Source organism: Magnolia sinica, chromosome 5 (genome assembly GCF_029962835.1).
Source record: "Magnolia sinica isolate HGM2019 chromosome 5, MsV1, whole genome shotgun sequence".
Taxonomy (NCBI): Eukaryota; Viridiplantae; Streptophyta; class Magnoliopsida; order Magnoliales; family Magnoliaceae; genus Magnolia; species Magnolia sinica.
The window spans coordinates 16,518,748-16,531,854 of record NC_080577.1 but is presented as its reverse complement, the minus strand read 5'-3'; the positions used below and the strand labels follow the sequence as shown (position 1 = coordinate 16,531,854).

General features: G+C 38.9%; 1 protein-coding gene and 1 non-coding gene across 4 annotated transcripts; both read left to right on the top strand.

Annotated features, from left to right (window-relative positions):
- The first annotated feature begins 436 nt into the window (after positions 1-436).
- LOC131245572 (C2 domain-containing protein At1g53590-like) lies at positions 437-12,212 on the top strand. 3 transcript variants are annotated; one of them, XM_058245125.1, is made up of 12 exons: positions 437-783; positions 3,810-3,884; positions 4,038-4,181; positions 4,821-4,916; positions 5,022-5,153; positions 7,144-7,296; positions 7,448-7,489; positions 8,151-8,199; positions 9,359-9,451; positions 9,571-9,754; positions 10,421-10,544; positions 10,756-12,212. In XM_058245125.1, exons 1-12 carry the CDS (start codon positions 658-660, stop codon positions 11,941-11,943), a joined length of 2,406 nt encoding a protein of 801 aa, XP_058101108.1. In that variant the 5' UTR covers positions 437-657; the 3' UTR covers positions 11,944-12,212. The 3 variants fall into 3 exon arrangements, with proteins under 3 accessions (XP_058101108.1, XP_058101109.1, XP_058101110.1); XM_058245126.1 differs by lacking the exons at positions 437-783; positions 3,810-3,884; positions 4,038-4,181 and adding an exon at positions 4,192-4,210; XM_058245127.1 differs by lacking the exons at positions 437-783; positions 3,810-3,884; positions 4,038-4,181 and having other exon boundaries at positions 4,820-4,916; positions 5,008-5,153.
- LOC131247441 (U2 spliceosomal RNA) lies at positions 8,675-8,870 on the top strand. Its single transcript, XR_009171738.1, has one exon. It is a non-coding gene; the product is annotated as a U2 spliceosomal RNA (small nuclear RNA).
- Positions 12,213-13,107: the final 895 nt, after the last annotated feature.

The following is a 13,107-nucleotide window of genomic DNA, read 5'->3' as shown; positions in this document are numbered from 1 at the left end:
TAATCAACGGATTGGATGTCAAATAAACAGTATATCGGGCCTTAGGAGGATTTAAATGATGGGTATCCAATCATTATCGTTTTCCTGTGGTGTGATCCACTTGAGATTTATATCCCTCTCATTTTTGGGGGAAAGACATAAAATGATATTTAAAAATAGATTAACTGAATGGATGAAACACATACATCATGGTGAGGCCCACAGAGCACCGACCACCAGCTCCGGGGCTGGTGTCAGGGGGAGTAGCCTATCCGTTTCCGGGGACGGGTTGCCGACGCGGCACGTACTATCCGCGCAGGCAACACGTGGCTTACGCAGGTAGCGTTGCATCTGCTAATCAATCGTACGATCCACGAAATCTTGCCGTTTCGCTGCATCCTTCATATTTCCGGTCTGAGGATCCTGCTCTTCTCAGCCGCTCTCTCTCTCTCTCTCTCCCCGAAACTCTCCGCCAAAAATAAAAATAAATTCCTTTCATCCAAATTCCATATCCGTTCCAATTACCAAATTGCCCCTTTTGACTACACTAATTACCCATTAATCACCGTTCTTATCTCCATTGAGAAGGATCTTTCCATCTCATTCCAGATTTAGGAGCCGTAAGCGATCCCGGCTAACTCCGATTCTAGGGTCATTTTCTTCCTTTGGTTTGGGGAGATGGATATAACGGAGGTGTCGGTGCTGCATCACATCGGCATTGTGCTGGCTCTGCTTTGGATATTATCTTCTTTCGATCTCATTCATCCTATCGTCTACTTCATATCCTTCATCTATCTCTATCTGGTATCTCTTCTTTTAAGTCTCTGTTTTTCTTCTTCCTTTTCTTTTCCTTGAAAAGATTTGGTCAATAACGGTTTCATAATTTCAAAAAAAAAATAAAATGAATTCTAAGATTCTTTATTTATTTATTTATTTTTAAGTTTGTGAATAGAGTTATTTGGCAGAAATGAGAAGCATCGAGAAATCTGAATTCCCAATCACAAGAATATCCTGTTGTATTTTTAAGAAATATACAATTCAGAACAAAAATAATTATTTTAGAAAGTAAATAAATATATTATATACGAAAGCTTTCTTAAAAGTTCTCATCTGGCTAATTGGTAAGAGGAGAAGATTTTGCCTCGGAAAAACTTGGGTTCAAATCTCTCCAAGGACAGTTCGCACCGTTGTTGTGAGTGGGTGTGTTGATGTCCTGAAGAGGCGCAAGAGTGTCTCTTTGTGTTGATTTTCAGATATGTGAGTTCATTATATCATAAAAATAATTTCTTCCATTATTTATATTCTTAACCATCTATGTTAATAGAACATTAAGAATGACCAAAGTACCACCCTTGAATATGGGTGATATCTCACTCAAACAGTATTGAAATTGCATGATTTGGGGCTCGTTTGAAGATAACTTGATAGTTTTTAAAATAGGACCATTTTCGTATTACTTTGACGTCATTTGATAACAAAAAGTTGGACAACAAAAAAGAAGAAGAAGAAGAAGAAGAAGAAGAAGTGATGAACATACTAATGGGAAACTGCGTCGACTAGTTCTAACTGTAATGAGTAACTGAATTATTTGTGATTTGATCCATAGTGCAGATTAGGACTGCTAATGTTAGAAGTACCGTAATGCATTATGTATCATGTTGTTAGAAGTACTGTGGTTTGTGTTGTTTGAAATTTTCGAGTAAAAACCATTTTTTCACTTTTTAAGTGTAAAAGCTTGACCCGGTCAGGAGTAGAGAGTGCTTATAAAGCATCCCACTCTCCAGTGATTGTGAAGAGGCTTAAATTATGCTCTGCCCTGCATGCGAGGTTAGCCCGAGGGGCAAATCAGTCAGAAAACCAGCTAACTAGGTGTGTGTGCACAATATTTGTGTGTCTTTCTTTGAGTGGTTCCATTTCTTTGAGTTTTGAGTGTTTCCATTGTGCGAGACGGGTAGGGCACATCTCAATGAATGTAACCCCTTAGTAAAGGGCATTATTATTATTATTTTCGTAAAAAGGGATTTTTCCCTTAAGGTTTTTTTACGCAACCAAAAAATCCTTCCTTTTGAAACACACACTCTCTCTCTCTCTCTCTCTCTCTCTCTCTCTCTATCAATGAATGTTGATGGATGGAGTGTTTTGCGAACATACCCTAGTCCTGCATGTGTGCATGTGATAATCTAGGGCCATTAATTGGTGGAATTTGGAATCTGCTCATATAACATGCACGGGCCCAAAATTCAAGTGGGTCCACTCATCAAGTGGTGTGAATCTCATGTGTTCTTGCCTCATTAGGTTTGCTTGTAGTCCAATAGTTTGTCGGGAAAAAAACTTATCCATAGAGAGAGGAAAGAGAGGGCTGCCATGTAGGCAGATATGGAATTCAAAAAAAAAAAAATCAGAATTAGAAAAAGATGAAAAAATTTTTTTTTTTAAAAAAGGGAGACAGGAGAGGAGAGGGCTGCCAAGTAGGCAGCTCATTTCTGAAGAACTGTATCCTCAGTGCTCTGGTAAACAGAAATTCAATTCATTCAATACATAAATAGAGGGAATGACCAAGTGGATGTGACATTGTTGCAATTTATAATAACAAGTGAATGAGCTAATCCATAATGATGCATCGCGAACGGTAAGGAACTAGCCTCATTTTGGTCATTTACTCTTTAATGAATAGAGTTATTGAATTCAATTCAATTGTTGGGATAAGGATTAGATGATGATGAATTCAATTTGCTTGAATATCCAAACTGTGTCTAAATGTTAAGAACTAAAGTTAGTATTAACATTTCTGTCAGTCTTTTGCTTCTTTGGTGTTCAGTGGATGACAATGATGTGATTCAATTTTTTGGGTTTAAATCCATATTTGTATATAAATTTACATTTGTGTAAAATGTGAGGGAAGATTGGTCAACTTGTAACAAGTTAGATAAAAGAATCAACTTGTAAGTTTGGGTGTTTGGATACAGAATTGAATTGAATCACAATAATTAGTTCAATTAAGTGGAAAACAACGCCAATTGCTGCTATCCTCCTCAGCACTCATATTGAAGGACCTAGCATCCAAATTGCAATTATGTTACTTTCAAGCTGGACTTGAAGGGAATGTAACTTTAACTTGGGAGCTACTTCCTCATTATGAGGCCAAGGAAGGTAATTGCAATTTGGTCAACTCCACTTACTGGTTATTGCAATGCAGTTTAATAGTGCATCCAAATGTAGCCTCTCATTTACTCTCAGCTTAAATATTTTTCTGAATTGTTTTTTGCTCTCTCTCTCTCTCTCTCTCTCTCTCTCTCTCTCTCTCTCTCTCCAAGGAAACTGCATATGCTGGGGAAACTACATCATATAACTAATCACATTAATGGATGCATTCATTTTGAAAGAAATTCAAACCCCTCACCTAAAAGAGGAGCATTTACATGAAAAGTTTACATCTCTTTATCAATACACGATGGCTCATGCGAGTATTGAGGGGTGTGGTTGTTGAACTTCACTGGCTTCTTAGGCTATAATGCTTCAATATATGCATAAAGCAAAGAAGGAATCCTTTTAATCAGATCTTTGATGTGATTTGAGTAGCATTTTTGTTCAAACTGATAGTATGTTTTTTTTTTTTTTTTTTTTTTTGTCATAGTTTTTATGCTGCCATTCCCATCAAATTCCTTTGGACATTTTCTCATAGGTCATGTTTGTTCTGTTCTGTTTGTTCAAAATAGTCAGAGTGGCATGTTTGGGCATCCAGTTTATGAATCATGCAGATTTGGATCATGTGGTTGCATCTGAAGAGAACATTCTTTTGACAATCTGAAATTCTGTTCCTGTTTTTGAAGGTTAATGAGCGTTATACTCTCAGGCTGCGGATGAGATTGCAGTTTGAGGAACGGAAACAAGCTAATCAGAGACGGGTAATTCTACTGTTTTTTGTTTTTTGTTTTTTTAACACTGGTATTGTTTGTTGATATTTTATTTTCTTACTGAGATTACAGATATTAAAGAAATTCTGATGATTTCTGGATAAATAAAGACCAGTTCTTGCCTGATTATTGTTCCCTTTTCAGCTTCTTTCTGACTCAGAGACAGTACGGTGGTTGAATCATGCAGTCGAGAAGGTTTGGCCTATCTGCATGGAGCAGATCGCATCACAGAAAATTCTCCTGCCCATCATACCTTGGTTCTTGGATAAGTACAAACCATGGACTGCTGTATGGTTCCATCCCTTGAATAATTTTTGGTATCGCACACATCCTATATCAAATATTTTCTTAATATAGCAATTTATTTAATCACTAAACTGAAATTTTGTGTCAGAGATGTTTTCTGTTGTTAAATATAGTTATGTTTTAATAAGCAATATCTGTAACCTCCTTCTTCTTCTTTTGTATTTGTATTGTCACTTTATGCTATGATGATTTTGGCACTTTGAACTTGTCAGAGTTTCAAATATTGCAGTATATTGATATTATCTAAGTTATTCTAGTGCATTTTATGGTTCCTATTCACTTAAACATTCAGCAGTGCATTGATATTATATAAGTTATTGTAATGCATTTTATGATTCCTATTCACTTAAACATTCAGCCATGCAAGCTCTGTTAATTTTTCTCATGTTTCCAACTCCTTGTTTTTGTTATCGGAGTGCATCTTCCTATGTGTTGTCATTACACCGATACCTGTCCCTTGGGAATGTGGTTCATGTGGCTTGTATTGGTAAAAGTAGGACCTCATGGGTCAAGATTATTCTTCCTGAAATTACTTCAACTTCATTAATGATAGGGTAATTAGGTTCTCATTGTCTTTTTTTTAAAAGTGTAAATCTTATTAACCGTATTCAATATGTGCAGAGAAAAGCAGTTGTACAGCACATGTACTTGGGAAGGAACCCGCCAGTGTTTACAGAGATCAGGGTTATTGGTCAATCAGTTGATGATGACCACTTGGTATGCCTTATCTTCCCTGATCTGGGGATGTATTTTGGAAATTTGCAATTACAGTTATTTTTCACTTTCCAATATCAACTTTGAATTAAAGTCAATTTATTACAGGTAATGGAGTTGGGAATGAGTTTCCTCTCTGCGGATGATATGAGCGCAACTCTTGCTGTGAAACTAAGGAAAAGATTAGGATTTGGGATGTGGGCAAAGATGCACATAACTGGCATGCATGTTGAGGGAAAGGTAAATAGTTGCTAGGCTTTCTTTTGTTGAGGCAAAATTGGTTACAACCTCCTAGTTATGAAGTTAAAGGGTAGCAGTGTCAATATAGCAATTATCTAGGGCCCTTGAATGCGATTTGGAAACATGAGTGATTTCATTAATCTGGAAGATAGATCTGAAACACAGAGAAAATGGACATGGCAGAGCCAAAAAAAGAAAAAAAAAAGAAGAGAGTAAGAATTGGTTTTCTATATCATTATTACGAGAAGGACAACCACCTGTGTTTTTGGTTCATGTACATGATTTGATTGTGATAGATAAGGCTTAGATGATGATGATCTGATTTGATTGTCATTTGTGAATACTATATCCTATTAACATCTGCATCAAATATTCAGACCTTGACTGTTTGCAAATTTCCCTTTCTTGAATATGCCTATGTGAATGATGTTTGGTAGACATGCATTGGTGGTTCCTTGTTATTCCCTGGAGCCAACTACATGAGCATGTCCTTTTTTTACATTTGGTCTGATGGCAAGAACACTTGTATTCCTCGGTGCCATATACCTGATACAAAGGAACTCATCTGCAAATGCTTTTTTTTTCTTTTTCTTTTTTTTATTTCAACTTTCCAAACTGTATATATAGAAAGGGGTTATACATCATACGAGACGCCTTCAGGCCTCCTCCCGGAAAAAATGGCGTGGAGGAGGCCTATCGTAAACCCATGAAACCCAAAAACATACACAAAAAAAAGAAAACATTAAAAGAATCTATCTACCGGACTTCAGCTTAGGCATTTTGCCTTAAGGTACCCAATCCGAGAAAATCTAATTCGACCTTCGCTAGATAGCTTCCGGATCCTGGACACCCACTATTTCCATCACCAATTGATATTGGACTGGCCCATAAGAATGTCAAATTATCAATGCGAGCCTCTACCATGGCTGCTTCTAGAATTCTGTAAAATAGGAAGGTTGATGTGATGCAGGATAATTAACCACTTGCTCTAAAAGCTCAAACTGTTACAGTATGGTGAATTAATCCCTTTATCTCATAGCCCAGGCCCCACATCTTATGGGTTAGGACCTCGGCCGAACCCCCCTCGTGGGCTCGTGGGCCCCAAATCACATGGGCCACCCACCCTGAGTGTCTCCCCGCATCTCACGGGCTATCCCACTCGAGCCCGGTGTGAAATGCCCCTGCATTATGATGTCTGGTGTTCAACTTATTGTAGAAGTTTTCGCCATTCTACCTTTAAAAAAACCGACTCCAAATTGCTGGGAGTAAAGCTAAGATGATGATATAAATTTCTCACTGCCACCTTGTATGTTAGTGCAACCAACAAAGACATCCATGCGATGTTTGCATATCCCACTAGCTCCAACACGGCTAGAAGATGGTCAAGCATTTTGCCTTGTGAGCCAATTTCATGGTTGAGTCCCTTTTTGCTTTGAGTTGGTACTCTTTCATTTCTCTGTTTCTTTTGGTGAAATGTTCTATTTAATTTTGAAGACAGATATGACACAAATTTATTACACATGCTTCATTTGTTATTTCTTGTTCCTGTCAAAAAAATACTTAGATTAAAAATATAAGTGACTTTTAGGGAGTTATCTCTCTTTTCTCACCTCATCTCTTTTTAAGGGAGTTCTCTTCTACCAGCAGGACATCTAATTCCTTGGTTTTAGATCATTTTTTTTCCCTTAATTTTATCACCAGATGCTGTCTGAATTCATTAGAAGCCTTCATAAATTTGAAAATTTTCATGTCTCTAGACGTTCTGCTGTCTTCAACTTGTTGCCATTAGTTATTAGGAGGAAAATTTTCAAGCAGATGTATTTTTTGCTACATTAGTTCTGTTACTGAAGTTCAATTCAGTTCCCGCAATGATGAGAAAACCTAAATTTACTTGCAACAAATTCTTTGATAACAATTGAGTGGGTCTGGTGATGTTATGTTCTGTTTTTGTAATCTGCCATGGACTTATGCACAATCTTCTCTCTGGCAGGTATTGGTGGGTGTAAAGTTTCTTCGTCAGTGGCCTTTCCTTGGGCGCTTGCGGGTGTGCTTTGTTGAGCCACCATACTTTCAAATGACAGTAAAACCTATATTCAACCATGGAGTCGATGTTACAGAACTTCCAGGGATTGCTGGATGGCTGGTAAGCATATGTTCAAGCTCAAATTATATACACACACACACACACACACACACACACACACACACACACACACACACACACACTCATATTTATTTTCCAATAAAAAAAAACTGAACACTTTCTCCACTGCTTCTCGTGCTTCTTGTCGCAGGATAAGATTCTTGCTGTTGCATTTGAACAAACACTGGTTGAGGTTAGTTCTGCTATAGTTGTCGATGCCCCATGAATTCAGTTTCTGATACACACCTTCAAGCTCTTAAAAACAATCCCTTCCTATGTACGTTCCTTTGTTTACTTATGCATATGATAAGAGGGTATGTTCCATGTGAAAGCCCGCGTATTTTGCCTCTTCCTATGTGGAATCAACACTGGTAGTTCTTAGCACTGCAGCAATTGCACGGAGTTCTGCTAGTCTTACGCTCACAATTCACGTGGTAAACATGCCAACCTGACATGTGGTGCACCATCTGAGCCCTGAAAAAGTGGGCCCCGCTATTAAGGTTATATTGATAAGAAAATGAGGCTGGTCTACACATGAGGAGAGACAAAGTTTTTGTTGAATTTTGCTCTTTGGCAAGTTTTTCCAAACCATCCATTCTTTTTGCATTTAGCGGCCCTCCTGGTGAGTGTACAGATCTGATTTTTCCTCGAAATCATGTCCATGGTGGGACTCACCTTTTTCATGGTTGAGATGTTCCATTTGCATGCCAGGTAGGCACCTCTGCTGCAAATGTGGGAGCAAAGGTTAACTATATGGAAGCCGGAATCTTTACATTAATAATTATAAATTTATGGTTTTGGTGAAAGTAACTTTATATTTGGAGCTTGTTCCTTATCAAGAGATTCCTTTGCAGCCGAACATGCTGGTTGTTGATGTGGAAAAATTCGCTTCTTCAACAACAGGTAAACTATGAAAAAGAATCTTCTATCTGTTTACAGCTTATCACTACCAAGTACACACACAGGGAGGGAGGTGCAATTCATAAAAAAGAAAAAAGAAAAAGTAGTGTATATGGAGAAAACTGGATGTGGAATCATCAATCTGCACTGTCCATTCCCTCAACTTTGAATGCCCAAGGTTAAATATCGCACAATCCTAAGCATCTGATTGCTGGCATACAAATAGATGTTTTACAGCAGGCTCTATTATCTTCAATCATCAAATTTGCAGCCCACATTTCAGATACAGGGATTGGTGTGGTTTTGCAAAGAGTAACCATCATTTCAATGTAATATGGTGCAAATGAATTGCATAGCACCATTTCCCTAAAGGAATTTTTTTTTTTGGCCCAAGCACTCTGGGGAGCAGGTTTTTGAAGGGCAACAAACATGATACTAATGCTGGTCTCTCTACAACAAAGAACTCTCAGCTGATCAAACCTTTCTCTTGGCCTTTTGGTTAAGATCAAGTGTAGTATCTGTTCTAATCAGTTTAATATCTGATACATAGCCCATCATGTCACATGATATTAAATTAATTTATTGTGGGGAATGGCCAACTGCAGCAGCTTGTGGCTGGTGTCCATCGCGTGTTGTCCATGCATTGCGAAAGAAAAAGGAAAATGACAGGTTTTGGGAGGATTGGTCTCTTTCAGTGCGAATGCCCAGGAAGGAATGGCCAAATAGGCCCGAGTCGGACATCAAATTGCTTCGATTTGAATTATCTGGAGGATACCTTATATATATTAAAAAGATGTACGATCAAACCTATTTCTCAATTCAATCAAAGTCCAAAGAAGTTAATATGGTACCTAAATAATGATAGATATGTAAAAAGCAGGGCCTAGAGCTAACTATCGAGACTTTGGGCTATCCAGACACATACTTCGGGAAGGGGTTCATACATGTTTGTTGCTGGGGCTATTGAATGGGCTTTGTGCGGCCCCTACCAAAAAAAGGAAAAAAAAAAAAACAAAAAACAAAGAAAAGAAAAGAAAAAGAACTCTCAATTACTGTCTCTAAGATACATCTAAGGAGTTCTCCTTAGATGTATCTCTGTGTCTAAGATACATCTAAGGAGTTCTTAATTCTGATAAGTTATGAAATATGTGGAAAATTTCAGAGACTTGGTTCTCCATGGATGAGAAGCGCCCTATTGCCTTTGTCAAAGTGGAAATCATGGAAGGATCAGACATGACACCATCTGACTTAAATGGTTTGTTTTTGCATCCACACTATTTTCTTGTCTTTATTTATTTATTTTTAATTTGAATACTTCAAGTATGATCTTGGCATTTCAAATTTCTTGCAAATTTGACAGAATCTCTCTTTCAGGGTTTGCTGATCCATACGTGAAAGGCCAACTGGGCCCGTACAGGTTCCGGACAAAGACTCAAAAGAAAACATTGTCTCCAAAGTGGCAAGAGGAATTCAAGATACCAATCTGTACATGGGAGTCACCCAATGTGCTGCTTCTTGAAGTTCATGATAAAGACCACTTTGTTGATGATACCCTCGGGTCTACACCTAACCCCGATTTTAACTTTTTGTTTTTATACTTTAATTTCTCAATTCAACATAAATTCCTTAAAGAAATGAAGGTATTTTAACGAAGAGCTATGGGACAATGCTTGGGTTAACAGTTTCTACCAGACACTCCAATCTGCTAACATGATGCGCCTCACTGTTGGCAGCTCGTGCACTGAAAGTCTCCTAGGCTGGAAATCCTGGGAATTGAGTACATGGCCTCTTTCTGGTTGAATAATGCGGACTCTTGCTGTATCTTCTTTAGGGTGTGTTTGGTTGCACCAATATCATGAAATTTCATGATTTTATGATTAATCAGTCTGATTTGGTGAAAATGTTCATGATATTTCATGAAATTTGGGGCGACCAGCACACCCTTAACCATCTATTTTCTATCTACCCATTGAAAGGCTACCTTTTTTTTTTCTAGGAGATTTCTGGTGCCATGGACCCTCCACATTGTGGCCCATAACATCATTAGTTTGGATGACTGAGCCATATCATATAAACTGAAATCCAAGTGTCCTATAAAGACTCAGCCTGAGCATTTTATGACACTGCTTTAATGAAATGCAAGACTGCCCATAGGCCAACACAAGATATCAACTGCATACTGATACTACACAGTTGCAATGTACTGAAGTTCTATTATTTGCAGAGACTGTTCGATAAATGTCAGCGATTTTAAAGGCGGGCAGAGGCATGACAAGTGGTTGCCTCTACAAAACATCAAGACTGGAAGGCTGCATCTAGCAATAACTGTGGTTGACATTGATGAAAAGGTACTGTAAACACTTTACACCTGATATTCTTTTCAGGTTAGCTGGCTGCAAACCATTGGTCTTGTAATTGGATTGCAGGTATCCAAACAGCCTCTGTACCTGTAAACTGTTTACAACTAAAGGATTTTACAGGCATCCAAATGACTCCTTCGTGCTTCTATTGAGAAAATCCTGTTTTGGAATTTGAGAACTCAAAATTTAATTTGAACAGGAGGGAGAGCATCTCAACGACAAGGAAGTACCAAACATGAATGAGAAGAGAAACCCAACGGAAACTGAAGCTACACAACAAGAACCACCCAATCACAATCCATCTTCAGTGCAGGCTCCTGAAATGCTAGATGATTTCGAACCCATCAACATAGAAGGACAGCAACGGACCGGGATATGGGTCCACCACCCTGGAAGTGAAGTTTCCCAAAGTTGGGAGCCCAGGAAAAGGAGCGGTGGCAGGCATCCTGAGATCCAAATCCATAGAGAGGACATTGATTCCCTGTGCAGCCCTGGATCAGCAGCGACTGGGTCCCACCACAATTGTGGAAGCAGCAGCAGCAGCAGCAGTGATGATGAGAATCCTGAGGGAAATAGAATACATCCTATTAGCACAATCCGGAAGGGTCTACGGAAGCTTGGTTTGGTGTTTCACAGAAGTCCCAAAAGTCCCAAAAGTCCCAAAAACATGAGTCCACATAACAAAGAAGAGGTGAGTCCCACAGAAAGGGTTAACGTCCAGGCAGTTGGTGAGAAGGGAACAAGTGTGAAGTTTGTCTTCGACGACAACAACCAAAATGCTGACAAGGAGAGTCTAAGCCCTGAGAGGAGCGAGGCCGATGGCGCGGGAAAGAGGGGCATGGCCAAGAACATTCTAAAGCAGGCTCACAACCTAAAGCAAGCACTGAGCAGGAAGGATTCAAAAAAGACAAAGACGGTGGTTCCTGGGTCCACCACGACAGAGAGAGAAGCTTTTCAGGAATCCGACTCAATAGACGAGGAATCGCCGTCCTCATCCAAGGAATTCTCTCCGAGAGTTGAATCAATTCCAATAAGTCCAGCATTGCCGCTTGGCAGCAGTAAGGAGTCCACGAATGCTAAAGAAGAGAATGTTGATGGACTGGTTTCCTTACCTTCTCCAAGAGACGTCAGGGAACCTCTAGTTCGGAAGGTATCTTTTCGAGTTGCAGACAGGACGGACGGCAACAATGAGGAATCTAACGTGGCTATCAAAGGTGCAGCCAAGACGGATGGTGGCAAGGATAGCCAGTGGGAATCCATGGAAAGGGATGTGTCTGTCAGTGATGCAGGTAGGATGAATGATGACAGCAACATGCATGGCCAAGGAGAAGTCAAGGCATCTACTGGCCACAAGGCCAACGTCAGCAATTTGGAAGAAGCCAAGTGATATGAGTTTACAGTTTACACCATTTGCCCGTTGCGAGTTCCAACTACGTATGTGTGTGTACGTGTTGAATATTGATTTGAATTTGGACAATCTGATGAGCAAATTTGCAGAAGCAAGAAATAGAATCTATTACATTTACTCAGTATTGATTTTCCATTGTTTTGTTAATGTATATTTAGCCAGAGAAAGAGGAACTTATGCGAGAGAATGTGAATATTGTAACATGCATGGTGTGTTCTTTCTGTCCTAGTGAAATTTTGCGATGATCACTGCGGCTTTCCAAATGGAGTTTGCATGGTTTCTTCTGCAAATACATTTTTAGCAGTAGCGATGATCCAGCACCTTATTCAGGTTCAAATTCTTCTTGGAGCTACCCGATGGGTCCATGTCGCAGTTAGACAGGAGCTCGGTCGTTGTGGTGTTTGGATGGTAAGAATCTATAATGCTGAGAAAGAGAACCTCTCAGAAATCTGACAATGTGGAAATGCCCAGGGGTTAATTTTTGGGGGAGGAAATTAATTTACTCAATCTCCAACTTCCCAAACAGTACCAAATCTTCCTGATTGGATTACCACAGACATCTAATGAAGGGTCCACAAAATGGACCAGGGCCACCATATTTGCTGTTAATATCCTTTTTTTTTTTTTGGATGGCTTTGAATCCATCCCATCATGGTGATTTTGGAGTCATGCCTAATCCTTTTTTAGGTGATTTTTTTTTTAATTTTTTTTTAATTTTTTTTTTAATTTTAAGTAGGCCTATTTGGTCACCAAAGGAAATTTCACTAGATCTGTTTGTGTAGAAGCTCTCCTCGGAACCTGATTTGCTGGATTATAGAGGGGGGAAGATGTCTAAGAATGGGCTTCCATGGAGAGTAGCGACCTAATGATGATGCAGGACATGAAAATTAAATATAATATGCGAGATTTCAGGCTTAAGATCACGTTAGTTTAGAAACAATTACACAAATTCCATATCCCACATGAAAGTCCAAACATTCAATTAAGGAGAATCTATGCGGGTCCAGGTTTACACATGATAGGGTTGGATCAATAAAAATTATGAACCAAACGATACTCTAAGATAAGAAATAATCATCCACACATGCATAGTAATCAGTCCCTAGTCCAAGGGATTCACTAATTTCAAATCAAGGAACCCTA